The sequence below is a fragment of the Colletotrichum scovillei genome (assembly GCF_011075155.1).
Source record: "Colletotrichum scovillei strain TJNH1 chromosome Unknown Contig00010, whole genome shotgun sequence".
Classification (NCBI taxonomy): domain Eukaryota; kingdom Fungi; phylum Ascomycota; class Sordariomycetes; order Glomerellales; family Glomerellaceae; genus Colletotrichum; species Colletotrichum scovillei.
The window spans coordinates 197,216-214,214 of NW_023336268.1; the positions used below are offsets into that span (position 1 = coordinate 197,216).

At 51.4% G+C, this 16,999-nt stretch overlaps 5 protein-coding genes across 5 annotated transcripts; 2 read left to right on the forward strand and 3 right to left on the reverse strand.

Moving 5' to 3' along the window:
* Positions 1 to 2,604: 2,604 nt before the first annotated feature.
* Positions 2,605 to 4,627, forward strand: HER10_EVM0010720 (polysaccharide deacetylase; the record flags this gene model as incomplete). The annotated part of the gene is made up of 5 exons (XM_035480172.1): positions 2,605 to 3,075; positions 3,133 to 3,370; positions 3,427 to 3,522; positions 3,573 to 3,721; positions 3,778 to 4,627. Exons 1-5 carry the CDS (start codon positions 2,798 to 2,800, stop codon positions 4,625 to 4,627), a joined length of 1,611 nt encoding a protein of 536 aa, XP_035328462.1. The 5' UTR covers positions 2,605 to 2,797.
* A 2,522-nt stretch (positions 4,628 to 7,149) lies between these two features.
* On the forward strand, positions 7,150 to 8,409 carry HER10_EVM0007777 (uncharacterized protein; the record flags this gene model as incomplete). The annotated part of the gene is made up of 3 exons (XM_035477322.1): positions 7,150 to 7,382; positions 7,440 to 7,499; positions 7,533 to 8,409. 3 exons carry the CDS (start codon positions 7,150 to 7,152, stop codon positions 8,407 to 8,409), a joined length of 1,170 nt encoding a protein of 389 aa, XP_035328205.1.
* Positions 8,410 to 8,661: 252 nt separating this feature from the next.
* Positions 8,662 to 10,901, reverse strand: HER10_EVM0010656 (uncharacterized protein). The gene has a single exon (XM_035480109.1). The coding sequence runs from the start codon at positions 10,358 to 10,360 to the stop codon at positions 8,708 to 8,710; it is 1,653 nt and encodes a 550-aa protein (XP_035328455.1). The 5' UTR covers positions 10,361 to 10,901; the 3' UTR covers positions 8,662 to 8,707.
* Positions 10,902 to 11,962: 1,061 nt separating this feature from the next.
* Positions 11,963 to 13,191, reverse strand: HER10_EVM0012745 (acyl-CoA thioesterase II). Its single transcript, XM_035482131.1, has one exon. The coding sequence runs from the start codon at positions 13,097 to 13,099 to the stop codon at positions 12,086 to 12,088; it is 1,014 nt and encodes a 337-aa protein (XP_035328638.1). The 5' UTR covers positions 13,100 to 13,191; the 3' UTR covers positions 11,963 to 12,085.
* Positions 13,192 to 14,838: 1,647 nt separating this feature from the next.
* HER10_EVM0009821 (transmembrane amino acid transporter) lies at positions 14,839 to 16,354 on the reverse strand (the record flags this gene model as incomplete). The annotated part of the gene is made up of 2 exons (XM_035479294.1): positions 14,839 to 14,895; positions 14,948 to 16,354. 2 exons carry the CDS (start codon positions 16,352 to 16,354, stop codon positions 14,839 to 14,841), a joined length of 1,464 nt encoding a protein of 487 aa, XP_035328380.1.
* Between the last annotated feature and the right edge of the window lie 645 nt (positions 16,355 to 16,999).

The window sequence follows — 16,999 nt, forward strand, 5'->3', positions numbered from 1 at the left end:
ATGCAGCATTGCATCGTGCGTGGTGTGTGTGTGTGCAGAATTGGGCGAAGCGAGATATCCTTCTGACAGAGTTGGGAGACCGGGGAGGGGGGAGGAGACATCCTACACAACACGCAATCCGACGAGCGGTACCAAGCTCGGAAGTTGGGCTTGTTATTATCCGTTGTCAGCGGTGCCGTGATGGAATTTTTGAGCCGTAAGAAACTTGACAAAATATCTGGCCTTTTCCCTTCCTCTCTTGAGACTTTGGAACCTTTGCTGTGCCCGATGATGACAGGGAAGACGGAGGCTGGAGAAGTGGGAAAAGAGTTGGTGAAACAGGAGCATGGTTGGTTGTCTCTAAAGTCTGGGCAAACCCGTGTCTGCACGAAACTGGAGCAGTCAACTGCCTAAAAGGCGCCTCAATGGCGGCCGATGTTGCTGTCAACCCGGCATCGGATCCTCTGCCGACATGAAGGACACTGACTTGGGATTCTTGGGAAGCATCATAGCTGGGATGCCGTGGGTGTTTGCCGGTCTCTTGTTTGCCTGCCACCGTAAGAGTCACATCAGAGCTAGATCAAACCTGATACGTACAGGAGGCTCCAGCGGCGACCATGGCCATGCTGGTGGTGACGGTGAACGCAGACGGCCGAGTAAAGCCAAAAGAAGACAATGAAGCTTCAAGAACGGCAAGAGGATGTCGAGAGCTCAACCAAGAATGCTTGCCTCACCAGACCCCTGGCTGCTGTCATCGCCCGGTAGAGATGCACTCAAAGCACCATGAATCCCGTCTCTACCTAGTACCGCCGGGGGCGCAAAGAACATTTTGGTCCCGACTTCCAGGGCAGCCAGGCATCTTCAAGAGGAGGGGAATGTCACTGTAGGCTTACAACTCGCAACTTACAAAGGAGTAAGGACAATGACAGCCCACCGAAGTGTTGCCAAGCCAATAATTCGGCAGGCCAGGGGCGCTTGTGGGACGTGGCAGACGCTGAGAGCGCGTTGCTTTGGCTTCTGCTTACCTTTGCACCGTTTGGTAGACCTTGGCTCACCGCGGGGTAAAGCTGCATCTAGCGGGGTTCAACGCCATAAAGGGGTACGGGGGTATCTCACTCGGTTATCGCATGATGCTACCTCGAAATATTCACTTTCTCTTAAGGCCAAAAAGAACACCCCCCTCGCTCTTGCTCCACTCTTCCACTTTCTGCCCCGCCTTCCGCCCCCGGTTCACTGCACTTTCACTCACTCATCCACTCACTCCCGCGTCTCTCATCCACCTCTCATCCACCTTCTTCCCCCTCGCGTCGCGCGTATGGCTGGCTTCTCCTCACACCTCTAGTGCTAGCTGGCACCTTATTAACCCCCAAGTAAGGTACTAACCAGCTAGAGAAATGTGACTGCATCTCATCATCCACAGTTCATCCTGCCCATCTCACCTACATGAGAAGATGCGCGAGAATTCGTGAACGGTGACGGAGCCTTCTCCATCGAACAGCCACAGACCAACGATTACACGCGTCAGTCGTACAGGCAATAGGGCGACGGACCCAACGAAGGATTCCGAAAGGTGAAAAATTATCATGCTATTATCTATCGCAACGTTGGTTGCTCGGTCGATCTGCAAGGCAAGGCTGGGCAAGCAAAGGCACGTTGCAGTGTCCGTACGAGCGAGGATGAAAGTCTTTGCATCTCGTTCTCTCATTCTGTCCGATGTCTTCTTTGCTTTTCGCTGTTCAACGGTTCGTTTATGCTGTTCACTACCCCACAACAGCTGACCTTGATCGGCCTCGGCGTTCATACCGGCTGACCTCCGGCACAGTCTTGTACCTCGAAAACGACTCTTCTTTGTACACCACTTCACCAGTCAGGCACGCAATAGCACCATGTATTATTCCAATATTGTCAGCGCTGGGCTCTCTCAACGCACCATACAGCCTCATGAACCCGAAGTGCCAAGTCGCTAGAACATACACCAGGTTGCCAGCGTGCTCCAAAACTGAAGGCGAGGACAGCCAAGTGGCGCCCCGGCAGACTTTCGTGTTGAAGAGGAATAGCAAATACGTTTCCCTGCCGTCGGGTTGAATGCCCATTGCTCGGGATTCTGATTCAGCCATCTGCACTTGAGCCATCCCCATATGTGCTCTCGGCGCAGCGACATTGTTGCTTTTCCCTTCAGAATGGACCTCTCTCAGCTCGTATTAGTCGATACAAGCAAGCAGGTGACTAAAATAGCCCCATGTGCCGGTAGAGAGTACCATGGACCAAGAAGTGGCTCACTGCAAGGCACCCTTGCTCCTGGTTAGCTATCCCACACGCGCCTGTCTGGACAACACCAGCACCACGCGCGAAATATCAGCCGGCCACTATGTCTCTGCGCTGTTGACTGCCCGGGCTGATCTGCCCTGTTTAATTTGCTCTGCTTGGAGCTGGGCGGCCATCCACTGGCCCAGCTTGCAGTAGCCGATCGCTCACACGCCAGGTCAAGGTTGCATTTTCAGCCCATACTCAGGCTGCTTATTACTTAGTCTACTTACCCGAAGACGCATCTGCTTCCGCGTTATATAACAATGGCCGGCCCCGAGCCGTCTAGTCCGCTTTGCTATTCTTCCGGACTACGGTGTAATTAAGTTGTCGAGTGCAGTGCTGCATCGTGTACATTGTCCCAATCTGGCTCGGCTTCTTCTTTATTGAACTCTGCTCTGCCAATTCCATTCGCTAAGCGCCATTTTCTTTTTGCTTTAACCTTCGGGGAAGCCCATTCGTTACCACACATATTCTCTCGCCGTGTCGACTGGCTAGTTGACCCTCCATTAGAATGCATTTCACAACTCTCGCTTTTGCCGTCAGCTTGGGCTTGGCTGCTGCCCACGGTGCCCATGGCGGCGATGAGCAGCCCGTCCCAAACATCATGGCTGGGAGGAGGGCTTTGCAAGACTTCACTGCAGCTCGTCGGACAGTCCAGCGCCGCGCAGTCCATGCCGGGCCAGAGCCTGTGGCCTCAGGGTTGGAAAAGCGCCAGTCCCCTGATGGTCGGTGCGGTCCTGATTATAACAATCAGGTCTGCGACCAAAGCGACTGTTGTTCTAGTGCTGGGTGAGTTGTGATTTGCGCACGACAGCTAGGTTTTCATGAAGTCTAACTATGCGACAGGTGGTGCGGTCAAGGCTACCTTTACTGCTCGGCTCCCTCGTGCATGATCGAGTATGGTCCGTCGTGCGATGCCAACATCCGCCCCGATGGACCAGATACGACGAATGTTCCCCGTACCAGACTCGGCTCTGTCCCCTATGGTCAGGCCATCTACCACTGCGAGCACTATGGTGACATCGCCTTAACCTTTGACGATGGTCCTTACATTTACACCGAGGATCTGCTGAACAAGCTGAAGGTATGTCGATGTCTTCAACACGTGACTATCAATGAGCCGTGCTGACGTGCATGCAGGCATACAATGCCAAGGCAACCTTCTTCATTACCGGTAACAACCTGGGCAAGGGCAAGATAAATGATCCAACCACCAACTGGCCTGCTCTCATCAGGGTTTGTCTGCATCTATCCTGCAGCCTTGATCAATGACTGACCTCCTACAGCGCATGATTGCCGAGGGCCACCAGATTGCCAGCCACACCTGGTCTCATCAGAGGCTCACTACTATCAGCGCCGAAAAGTTCCGTAACCAGATGATCTACAATGAGATCGCCTTTGCTGACCTGCTGGGATACTTCCCTACTTACATGAGGTACGCTCACTGTGATCATGATCAAGTATGAAACTTCTGTGTCTAATCAAATGCAGACCTCCCTATTCAGCCTGTGATGCTACATGCGAGGGCTATCTCAATGATTTGGGTTACCACATCACCTACTTCAACCTCGACACCGAGGGATATCTCCATGACAGCGCCGACCTCATCCAAGATTCCAAAGATATTTGGGACGAAAACGTCGAGGGCAAGGACGTTGCCACCACCAAGTGGCTTCAGATCGAGCACGATCCTGTCTATCAGAGCGTCTATAACCTCACAGACCACATGCTCGAGTCCCTATTCCGCAACGGATTCAAGTCTGTCACCGTCGGTGAATGTCTCGACGACCCCCAAGAGAACTGGTACCGCTCCGTCGGCGATGCCCCGCCATCCACCGGCACCACCACTCGCGTAGCCACAGGGACTGCCACATCTTCAAGCGTCGCCGCCCCAACAGGCACTCTTCCCGCTTCCACCAACGGCCGCTGCGGAGCCAACTTTGGCAGCACAACCTGCTTCACCGAGCCCGGTGCAACCTGCTGCTCATCCGCCGGCTGGTGTGGAAACACGGCCGACCACTGCGGTGCAGCATGCCAGCCTCTCTACGGCAACTGCCAGATCTCCGGGGCATCGAGCTCTCCCGCCCCCGTCAGTTCCGCTTCGTCGTCTGCAGCCGTACCCTCGCCGTCCGTAACCAGCTCTGCGCCCGCGGCCACTGGTACCACGACGTCTCCGCCTCTTAGTACCAACGGGCGTTGTGGTACCACGCAGGGTGGCACCACTTGCATCAGCGAACCTGGCGCGACGTGCTGTTCGCAGTATGGATGGTGCGGTGCCACGACAGACCACTGTGGTAGTGGTTGCCAGGCTGGTTTCGGTACTTGCGGTACATCGAACTGATGATAGTCAAGTATGTGTAGAGGCCTCCTGATTCATTCCTGAATCTTGGAACTTTCGACTTCTCGAGTCACCTCTGGTCAAAGAGCAGAGGATAATCTTTAGTGTGTAATCTTATAACGGGACCGTTGAGCTATCAGCGAACTCTCCGCGTACTTATTGGCGTTTAGGCTTAGGTGGAAATCAAAAGGGTACCATGGGCGCTTGATAATATAAATGTAATGAGCAGAATCCTGTGCCAGTTGAATGAAACAAATGCAACCTCACCGTCTGACTCAAGCGGTCTGTGTTCGTGATCTACTTGGGAGTATGGGCTTACATGTTCGAGGCAGTATTTCTCCCAGTTGGACCACTTATCTGAGGCCTTGAAACCGTGTAGGCAGTGGGCTAATACGAGATGACATCGCAAACTTTTGCTTTACCATAGACTCTAACACAAAGCCGAATGGCCTAATCTCCTTCTTCTGGCATACCTCTCGACTGTTTTCTGCAGTCGACTGCATGTTGCGAAAGCCTTTTGTAGACTCTGGCCGCTGCGTTGGCGGGCTTACTATTCTCGAGCGTGACATCATTAGTAAAGATCAGCTGCTCAGTGCACGAGTCTTGACTCGGAATCTGGGGTCTGGACCGTCCACAAACTTCTGCTGCCCGCGGCAAAAACCTCCGAAGAATAGAGGCCGGGCCGGTGTGGGTCCACCGCGGATCCTTCGGAGTACCGTGTTGCCCGGTTGCCCGGAGAGGGTGCTGGAAGGCTACATAGAAGGCAGTAATCGGAAATGCCACGTAAACAAGCCAGATAGCTTCTTGAGGTTTCCGGGACTCTTTGATCTAAATAGTGAGTTCATCTGAATTTAGCAACACTTTACAAAAGAATAGAAAACTTCGTAGGGTCTACGGCAGCTTGGCCACGTTTCATGTTATAGCCGAGACCTCCGCTGTTGGCCTTGGCGTGCCGCTCGGCTGCACAAGCCGGCGGGATCGTATTCTTCCATTCACATTCCATGGAACTAAAAGATGTTGGTTATCCTCGTATTTAAGTCTCTTTCGATCCAATTAGGAGATGATCACGCGAGCAGCGGGTGCTACATCTTGGCAGGCACATTCACTAACATTCAGTTGACAAGCGGATGAAACAGCCGGCGGCGAACACCTTCATCCAATTTGAACTGTTTTTCACGAGTCAGTAGTTGCCTGTCAGGCCTGACAAAATAGGGCAGGTCGGCTCGCACCCAAGACTTTCAAGCAACCACGAAGTGAACCGATGGCACCGACTAGATGTCGCCAGGCCAAAGGCCGCACCCTGCTGGGGCCACTTCATTTCGATCTCTATCGATAGTGCACCTGGGACCTAGGAATTGGGCGGTCAGAGGGGCATGCACAGCCTTTAGAAATGGGTGCTTACTTGGCATTCTATAATTCCCCTCCTGGCCCTGGTTTTGGCATGATTAAAGATTATAGCCTGAACTTTGAGCTGACAGAATATGGGTCCTTCTTGGAAGGTCATGCCTGACTGTGATCATGGCTGAGAAGTATCATGCCCTATTCAGAGTGTACCTGAGATTTGCCAGCGGTTAGTTTCGATATACGCTTTCCGACCATACTGCAAACGGCTTCTAACACCAAAGGACCAGAGGATAGTTAGGTACTAGGTTTCGCCAGCGTCAAGAAGGAGCAGGAAAGACATCATTATTTCCACCTTGCCACTGACAGTCAAAGTGATTAATCACGGTGTCAGGCGCTAGTGACACTTCATTGAGTGGTATTCATTCATATTTGAATCTATCGTACGTCACGTCTGGGTTCATGAGAACTCAAAGCCCCTTAGACGGTAAGCGAGCTGGGCGAGAAGAAGCATCCTCCTTCAATCAAAGCTAAACCCATCCTATCTTTAGACTGGACGACTCCATTTAATGCCACTTGCAGGGCTGTGGTGATGGAAGTTGGAACGAACCGGCTGAAAACTTGGCGAGACTTGGCGAGACTGTCTCCGCACCGGCCTTACAAGGAGACTCAAATAAACTACTTCGCTTTCCGGGGATGCAGAAAAGATCCGTAAGGCTGTTAAGAGGTGTACAAGAGAACACGGTGGGCAGCCCTCGTTTCAAAACGTACCTGTTGCTCATTGCCGTTAATGCTTCGACGTCTTAAGAAGCGCACCGATATAGCAGCTGGTGGGTAGTTCCAGGTTAAGGGCCCCACTGAGCGCGAGTCGGCGGCACGTGGAGAACCACGCCGACTTACAACCCAATTCATGCATGACTGGAAGATGACTGATCAGTCTTCAGCTCAGGAGCAGGTCGGCCTTGTTCTCGGATATCAGAAAGATGCCTTTTCGAGATGTATAAGACCTCAGGGTCAGCTGCGGCGAGAAGAAGAGGTTCGCTACACTCATCAAACTCATCTATACACTCTCTCGGCTCGCTCTAGCTAACCAGGGCTCATTCATTTGCCCTAGACATTCTTTTCTTTGAAATTTACATCTTCTCTGTGTGTCACTACGAGTGCTTCTTGAAGAAGTTCTCATAATGAGAGCAAAGCAACTCCTTCTGGCCTTGGCCTACACTGGCGCTATCGCGACCCCCCTGCCACAAGATACTGGTTCTGTAGACTGCAAGACTGAGGCTCTCAACCAAGACACATGGAAGAAGCTCGAAATCGAGAAGTTCCTTGCTGAATGGACGACCTTCAACGTCAGCAAGGTAGAACACAACGCTGTCCAAAACTTTGCCAATTCCTTCGGCGCACCCAACTTCTTCTGGTGAGTCTCAACTCCATGACTTTATCTGCAAAACTTGGACACTAATACCCAGGATAGTGGCCTCGACAGTTTCTGTAATGCCGGCCAACCCTGTTCTCCGGTCAAATTGCCCGGGTGGTACGCTCTCGTTGCCGTCCAGAACTGGAATAGCTACATGAACTCTCTCAACACTGCCATCACCTTCGCCTCGAGCATCTTGAGCCTCACTCTCCCGGGCATCGTCCAGGACTTCTACCCGAACCCCAAGGACGATATCACAGACCTCAAAACCATGACCCGTGTCTTCGCTGGCGTGCTATCCATTATCCCCTTCACTGGTCCCCTCAGCACCGTTGCCGGCGCCGTCGGCAGTACCTCCAGCTTCGTGTCCACCAATCTCAAGGCCCCTGAGCCCACCAACCTCTTTCTCTCTTGGAGCAATGTTGCCACTTCCCTAGGCAAGGTCGTCCAAAACTGGCAGTCTGCCGTTTCATCCAGCTTTCAGACCACCATCGACGCACAAGTCAACGTCACGGGGGGTATTTTCCAGATCATCCGCGACGGAAAGTTCCTCGGAACCAGCCGCAATATCACCCAGGGTGACATGCAGAAGGAGATGACGCGCAGTTTGGAACTCTACACGATTGGCCTTGCCCTGCAAGCCCAGAAGGTCTTTGTCCTGCGCTCACAGCCATTCGCCGAAAAGTGCACAGAGTACACCGAAGCCGAGCTCTGTTCGCAGGATCCTGATGGCCGCTGGCGTCAGTACATTCTCATCCAACGCTCGGATCACAAGAACTCCATTGGGCGCAAGGATCTTATGAAACTCTTGACTGAGAAGTATCAATTAAAGAAGGAGACTGTCACCAAGGAAGTGGCTGAATGTGTCGATGCTGCCGGAGGGAAGCAGTTGACGTATCCGTTTGGAGACATCCTGCCTGTTGACAGCACCACAAAATGCATTTTCAACTTGCAGGTTTGTACTACACCACCAGGTGCGAGAGAAGGCATCATCACAACGTGTGAGGGCCTTGGATTGGACGTCTAGGTTCTCCGTAGTCTCTGTATTAGCGTAGTGTCTTAACGAAGAATGGAGTGATTGATACCCTCAGACTTGATCTATAAGTACTTTGCTGCTAGTGCGAAGAATGTTCTCTCTCAGACTCCAGAGTATCAGGCAACTTAGCTTGATACTGATATGACAATATTACAGTATATGTCATGAACCAAGTTCTACACTTCTTGGATTTGGACAAAGGTGAGCTATTGAGGATGACCTATCGAGAAAAGCTTTGTATACCCTCAGTGCTAATTATTCCACATTACAGGTTCCAGTCAACAGATGCCTAAAAGATTTCGATCAAAGGCTGCACAGCACTGAATGAGTTCTTGACTGGTGCAGTTTGTCCGCGCGTCTGAACAGAGACAGTGAGCTTGCTGTGGATGTCCTCCTTAGTCTCAGCTCCAATTGCCCTCATCAGATCCTCGCCAAAGGGGATGTAAGTGTACGTCTCAAGCTTGTTCTTCTGACAGTTCTTGCAATTTGCGAGAACCCATCGACTGAGAATTGCGTCGCGGTCGATCTCAACCTCACTACCGTCGGCAAGCTTAGCAGAGGTACGGATGACAAACGAACCCTCGTGGTCTGTGGTGCTGATGCCACTAACACGGGCGACAGCGACAAGTGGAAGTTCAGGGTCGCCCAGAACGGGCCCACTGGTCAGAAGGTCAAGGGAACCCTCGCCATACATGTATCCCAACTGGCTGATGTCGGTGATGTCGTCTGAAGTGTAGAACACAGGGTCGTTGATACATCCGGACTTCAAGAAAGGTGCAAGAGGACTGCTCATCTCCAACTTGCTTCCCGGAGGGAGAACAGGGCTACCTGCGCTGAGTGTTCCCGCTGTGATGTTGGGCTCCACTGACAGGCTACCCGGCTTGGTAAGGCCGTGCTTGACTTGCCATGTCCAGAAGACATAGTCAATGAAGGCATGGTGAAGGAAGAAGATGGGGTCGAAGCTCGCGGTTTCGTTCTCTCCCATGTCGCCATGGGCACCCTCGACAGGTTTAGCGTTCTCTTCCCCATCTTGATAGAAACCTCCGATGGCAAGATGAACAGCGTTGTGTGGATCTTCAAGAGAAGTATGGAACTTGCTCTCCAGTGAGCCTTTCGTATTACGAAGCCACTCGCCCCTGGAAGCCTTGTTGGAGAACAGCGTGTAATTGGGTGCATCAAGACTGGCCTTGTATCTCGAAACGATGGAGACTGTGTCCGGAATTGACGTTGGCGACGCCTTGCCGTCGATATGGATCTTTCCGTTTAGCCAGGCTGCAATGTTGCCGTTGAGAATTCTGGCATGCGAAGCGGGGTCTTCTCCGTCCAAGCTAGTGACACCCGCAAGCGGGTAACGAGCTGTCTGTGATCCCGTTGACTTGCTGTAACGCTGGGCATCTGATGGCTTCTCGTGGTTGTCTGCAACTCCCTTCTGGAACTTGTAGGAGTAGAGTGGGTTCGTATTATCTCCATCAAGGTCGAAAGTCGGGGTGGTCAAGATCCAAGGGAGGGGAGTGTTCTGGTCGAAAGGCCGGCACTCGTCCAGAAATGGCAGGGCTAGACTTGGAGCATCGGGAACAGCTCGACGCATGGCGTCTTCAAGCCGAAGGAGGTATGCTCGATGCCAAGTGGGGAACAATACCGTCTGATGTTGGCAGTAACCTCCCCGCCAATCGTCGTAAGTCGATCCGCCGGGATAAGGGTTCTCCTTCATCCATGGCTCTCCATGATACCCAGCAATGGTAAAGAAGGAGTCTTCGTTACTTGGATCAAGTTGCTGAAGCCTTCGGAAGGCTCTGACAATATTCTCTAAGGTAGTACGATCCTCGCCAGACGTGTACCGGTCGCACACATCTTGGAGAGAAGGACGAACTCTGGACATTGTGAGGTACGAAATAGGTGATCTAATAGAGGTGTTTGATGTTACTTGTGGATGATACTGCATGCTCTGATAGCAGTGAAGCTGGTATCAAGGGAAACCTCGGCGACTTTATACCACTGAGTTGCGCCAGTATCGATATCGCTGTCTCCTCCAGACGAGAGATATAATAGTAGCCGCGCCTTTTCTCATTCTCTAGGCTCAAGTGCGGGGACTAGATCTCGATGAACCTCACGAAGAGAGACGAGCCGGATAACGTAGCCGCCAATGAAATCCCCGATGCGGCATGTTGAAACGCCAGTAATCGTCCAGGCGGTTGGATGCGCCCTCTTGTCACACTTTGCTCAGAGGTACTGAGCCATAAGATAAGAAACAACTTATGCCAGAAGAAGCCTCATTTCTCTTGAGCGACGTTGAAAATCTTACAACGAGGTTTTACATGTGATGGTGCGTCGATCAGTCACGGTCCACAGATGCAAGCTTCCGGTCGAGGGGAATCGAGTGAGATGCGAACTGTTACTGAAGAGAACCGGCCGGGTACTACAGGTAGGAAGGATGCAGAAAGTGTGGTCTCGTGTATCATGCTGATCACACCCTTTAGATCCGGTTCTCATAGTTCACACATGAATATCTCTGTCAGGAAGCAAGAAGTGAATGGGACTGGAACAAACTTGACGGTGTGAGCCGAGTCCCGGAATGGGAGAATGATTCGATGAGCAGAAGATCGCCACGGATCGTCCCCGATATCGACATAATATGCCGAGGCAACTGTGGCAGGTACTTGAGCTTCGTTCAACGCAGCCGCGAAGACAACATCCGCATCTCCAACTATCCTAGTACGTCGCTACTGTCTTAAGGTCGCAAGCTTCTGACCTATCATCGAACTTGATTAGAAACAACGAGTGGGGATCAACATCGATTTGGTTCAATGGTCACCCAAACATCGCGTTCACAAACATGCAGGAGTTGCGTGCACATGTAGCAAGGTGATTGCCCGCGTCGCACTCGCACCGTTTTCGTGCGGCCGTAAAGCTGGTTCCATTGACTGTTCCCATTGAAAACCTCAGACTGGCAGTTTTTGTAGCAGAAGCGGGGAAATAAACGAGACAATGACGTAAGTTGACCTGACATGAATACGATCCATTGTCTCAGTCGATTCTCTAAGCTAGTGTGATTCAGGCCAGTCAGTAATCGAGAAGCTACTGCCACGTAACAAAATGCTGGTTCTGGAATCAAGTCATGCAATTCTGGAGATAAGGTCATGGATCTAAATTCGATGGCGGTTCCGAAGCCCATGTAGTTATTCCCAAGGCATGAGTGCAGCACTTCAGGAGTTGAATCTGAGACACATAAGCACTCGAAAGACATCTCGATCGTCTGGCAACTACTAAGTATATTGGGAGACAATAGTGCCTGACAATGGCACTTCAACGTCTAAAGTAAGGTCATGAGGGCTACCTTTTCACAAAATAGGTAGACACGTTGGAATTGTAAGCATTGCCATTGGCATACACGACGAAGTAAGTATTTTGCAGCCTTTTAACCGTTCATAATGCATCGAAAGAATCAGAAGTATTGAGGTCCCTTGAATGATTGTGTAAGTTTGAATCAACGTAATGTCTCTAGGTACAGCATACGTTCACGCCACATAAGCCTCTCTTCTCTTGGGTAAATTGTAATAAGTAGTATTCTAACTCTAATCCCATCTAGCAATAAGCTTCGCCACAAGAAACGAAAAGCATCAAACCCCGCACTCCTGTATCGCCTAACATACTGAAGGCTTGGAAGCCTTCAGAGAACGGCTTGAATGTCCTTCTTCAGAGGTCGCATGATAGATTGCTGATTCATGGTGGCGACCATGTTCCCTTGTTGATCCCAAAGTCGGGCTTCAGTGTAAGTTCGGCCGTCGTTGCCAGTGATAGTCTTCATCTCTCTAAGGTGCCAGTTGTCCAGGTTGATTTCTCCAGTGAAGAACCTCAACGCAAAGTCTAGTGAGGAGCAAGGACCGGCGTCATCGAGGAACTTGCTGCTGTGGGTCAGGGGGATGAAGGACAGAGCTGCGTCCAGGATGAACCCCAGTGCCGAGAACCGATCTTGGAGTCGCTCCAGGGAATGGCGGCAGCGGAACCAATCAGCTGATGTCTTTGATGTCAAGTCAAGACTTTCCTGGGGCGTCTTGACAGTCTTGGCCATGCCGTAGAGGTTGTTCGGTGCAACTGTCTCCGGACAGCCGCGGGTCTCAAAGAAGCGGTTGTTGAAACCAAAGGTAGCCAGGTACAGATTCCCCAGCTTTTCTGTCACGACGCCCCTCCGCACCTTATCTTCAGTTGCCTCCTGCGTTGTAAGACACTTCTCAGGCGGTGAGTAGCTCATTGATGGCGGCGCAGAGTACACGAGAAGAGAAGCCTCTTCTTTCACTTGGAAATCGGCCAACATGATCATGCAGAGCCTGGATTTGCCATCGTCTTGGTCTTGGCTGATCTCGACCAATCTAGTAGCGAATGTTCTCGTGTCGCGGACTCGTCGGACGGCACATTTGAGCTTGCGGTCTGTCAACGCCGGGCCTAAATAGTTGCCCGTCGCCGAATAGAGCAGGTACTTGGGTGATACAGTGCTGCATGCCGCTTGAACGCCGATGCTGATGGTACAGCCCCCGTAGGCAATATTTGCCTTATTTCCCATGCGGGCGGGATCGACGCGACTGGTGAAATGGTCTGATCCCAGGTCGTCTACCGCAACTTGCTCCTGCATTGTGCTGGCCATAGAACCGTGTGACATGTTGAGTAATTCGGCCTGAGCTGTCATATGGTAGATCCTTGCTGTGGTTCACACAAAGTTTGGACGGAAATACAACGCTGGTTTTGTTGATGAGATGTTCAGTAATCAAGCGATGTCGGCTTTGAGTTTGTGTCCTTTCGTTGTCTACATCGTTGCCGCCTAGTCGCGTTGGCGCGCCGCCTCGGCGCCTCCAACAATTTGGGGAATTGGGGCCGCTCACAACCGAGGTTGGCGTTTGAGGAATGTGAAGGTGGGGTAGGCCGGCCATGCTCGCGCTAACAGGTGAATTGGCAGCCATTGTCATGTTGCCTTAATGAACATGGATTTCATGAGTGTAGATACAATCACCATGTATTATGCATTCAGGCTGTGAAGATTCGGATAGTTATTGTTTCTTTTGTGAACATCCTTACTCCCCTGGAGACCCTGTCCTCATGCCAATGCAATAATTGAATTCACTACCTAGAACCTTGGGCCTTGGTACTGCACATGTTGTCTCCAAACTGATGACCGATTTGGTTTTGGTTGGTCCTAGGAAGGTGGGTGATGCAGTCGCAAGGGTCGGGAGCTTGTGTACACCTCGGCAGTAAGTGGGGCCGAGGAGGTTGTGTCCGTGACCTCGGACTTTGACTGGCCTTCAACATTTTGTAGCTGTAATTTTGTTGTTTGATATGTTTAATTACATGTACTAGAATTCCCTTGAAAGCCTGATCTGGTCAAGGTCGATCTTTTGCGCTTGTAAAGCCGGGAAAAAGCACCACACACGATCAATCCGCGATCATTTGTTTGTGTAATGCAACCTCAGTTGGGGCACCTATTGTCGCTAGTGACAATAATGAGGATAAGGGCGTATAAAGCTTACAGCTTTAGTGTATTATATTCGGGGGTAACGAGAACTACCTACTGTGAGCTTTTTCAGGTCATGTGCTCCAAATGGCATGTTCCTGTCGCAGGGCTGTGCTGCCCAGTGTGACTGCATTATACCGTTTGCTGTAACATGAGAGCTCAACTCTTCGGGTACATGTGTATGATCCATCATTGCGCTCTTCTTCCAGAGGAATCAAGCCACATTATACTATCGATGCCTTACACTTGATCTCTCACTTTGTGATAACCTCGTTCAAGGGTTAGAAGTCATAGCTTGTTCCCGTGGTACTAAGGCACGTGGACCCCTAGCAAGAGCACCCTCTTAGTATGCATCACCGGCATCTTTCCTCTTCATAGGCACTAACGACATGACTAATAGTTTGGGAAGAAAGTGCACCAGGTGATCAAATGTTCGGTTGTGTAAAGACCCCGGCCTAAAACACGTCGGGATAGTGTGAGCTATAAGAGTCTACTGAGATAAAGCATTGTTTGTGTGTAACAAACTTTGAGACACTGTTAACTGCTTTAGAGTAGAGTGCTTTTCAGTTCTGAGGAATTAACAGACGTACTAACACATGGTGTGTATGTTTGTCCGAATGCTAGTGGGTAAAGTATAGAGTCAGGAACTCATGAGGTCTTGATTCTAGATTTGAGGAGGCAAAGAACGCGAGCTTTCTATAAGAATTTGATCTCGGTCCTTGATTTAAGCATAATCGCCTAGCAGTCGGCTGGCGAAACAAAGTCACGCTTCGAGTTTAAACTTATGGATGCAATTGGACATCAAATCAATTATAGTAGTTCTGGTGCATTCATGTAACGTTCTCAGCCGTGGGTATCTCGTATTTTAGTCATTGCAGACTTTATGTAACTATTAATTATTTACAGGGCGGTTTCATAATCTAAGACGAACGGCAGGCAAAGGGCTTGTGAGCGCTTCCAGAGCTTGTCTCGTCGATCTTTTTGGTGTTAGTACATTGGACGTACGTTAAAGTGAGTTGTTGAACTTACGATATCAACGATAGTTGAGTAGGTGCCGGCAACCAACGTGACAGCTCCGACGATGAACGCCAAGATGCTGCCAAGACTGATGAGGATGTTCTCGCGCGCGAACCACTTGCCCTTGCAGAGAAGGGTAAACCACATGATGGCAGGAACGTAAAAGGAGAATCCGGAAACAAACAGCGCCGAAGCCAACGACAGCAGGTCGGAGAAGATGGGAATAGCCTCAGCAATCACCCACGCGATAATGGTGAACACGACAACGAGGATGATCCAGCTGGCCCAGCCCATGGGAGTGTTGATGTACTTCAAGTGAGAGTTCTTGTACATGCGGCCGTGAATGTATCGCAGGGCGACAGTCGAATTAATAGAACCGGAGATGAAAATGACGGGAATCGCGACTCCGAAGGCGATCTTCGAGATCAGGGGGCCGGCAGAGAGGAGAGCAGGGGATTGAACCGAAGGACCAATGAATGCGTAGCAAAGAGCGCCAGTAAGGGTATAAATGGCGATCTGAATGAAGCCAGAGGCCCAGATGGACTTCATGTAGTCGGTAGGCGTATGCATCTCGTCCATGAAAGAGAATTGACCGATGGCGAAACTGAAGGCGAAAATGATGTTGCTCACGGCAACAAAGGCCTCGGAGAACGTAACACCCTCCCTAGGCCAGGCAGACCACTCGATACCGGAAAGACCACCGGGGCCGCTGTTGGCCTGAATGCCGGTGGCAATGACGGTGATTCCGATGGCAGCCAGAATGGAGACGAAGTCGATGTAACCGAGAATAGCGACCTCGGTGAATGAGGGCGGGATGGCAAGAATCAGGAGAATGATGGCTGACACAGCCGAGAAGACGATGGAGCAGACGTGACCGCCGTTGATATCGACGAGCGCAATGCTGCCAGTCAAGGCGTGAGAACCAACAACCATGACAAGCTCAAGAACAAGCGCAGCTCCGAAGATCTCGTATCCGATGCGTCCGTAGCGACCAAAGAGAAGTCTTCCGGCTTCCGCGTAGTTGGCGACGTGCGGGTGGGCCAGCTTGACCTGGCCAACGATGTAACTGGTGAAAATCGAAAGCATGCCAATTGTAATGGTGAGGAAAACGCCGGGGAACATTCCGAGGGTGTGGTAGGCGGAAGGCAAACTGAGAGCACCAAGGGCGACGGCCTCGACAATGGTAACGATTGCCAAGCGCTTCCAGCCCAGACGGTGGAAGTGAGCGCTGCCCTGGGCAGCGATCTGCTTGAGGCGGTCATTGTTCATCTCGTCGCTTGTCTCGCCGAGCATGGTGTTGTCGTTCATCTCGGGCCAAGGGTTAGGGGGCTGGACCATCTCGGCATCAGGTCCGTCCTCCTTGTGCTTGGAGGACTTGTTGTTGGCGTGGTCGGCCGTGTGGGAGATGGCGTCCGTCATGATGGGTGAAGACGTTTTTCAACTGCGGCAAAGTTGAAGACGATTGGTTGACGACGAGAGGCAGTCCGAGGGGAGGTCGTGGAAGTGATGGGATGGAAGAAGCCAACGGAGAAAGGAGGGCTCGAGGAGGCAAAAAAGGCACGACGCGTCTGACGTTCCTGACTTTTAAAGATCAACGTACAGGCGCGAGTCAGATGGATTCAGGGTCCACATGGTGGTAGACGGGCTGGAATCATCCTTGACAGAGGTTGTCGTCAGTTCGGTAGCCCGGTGAAAGCCGGGCCACCTCCACAGAATGATCTCGCCCCCATGGGCGGGAAAGATAACAGATCGCCCTGCAACACGGGGAATGCATTTCTGAGTTGATAAGATCTAATTGTTTTGTGTCACTGCTGTCAAATTGCCCCGTAAACTTTGGATTGCGAAGTCCCTGAGTGGGCGTTCTTCGGCCTGTTCTTGACACTGACATTGCGGAGGGCGCAACGAAGAAGTTTTGATGTCGTAAAAGAAGCTTTCCATGGCATGTTGGAGCCGCGCTAAGAGACCCGCTCGGCGGTTCTCGATGGAGCCTTTCTCGATTCAGAAACACAAGCGAGGAGCTTTTAGGTAAAAGATGGAGACAGTTGCGGCTCCCGCGAGATTCAG

Bases quoted from the DNA above. Each gene is read 5' to 3' on its own strand.
- HER10_EVM0010656 (XM_035480109.1), bottom strand. From the start codon at position 10,360: ATGCAGTATCATCCACAAGTAACATCAAACACCTCTATTAGATCACCT.
- HER10_EVM0012745 (XM_035482131.1), bottom strand. From the start codon at position 13,099: ATGACAGCTCAGGCCGAATTACTCAACATGTCACACGGTTCTATGGCC.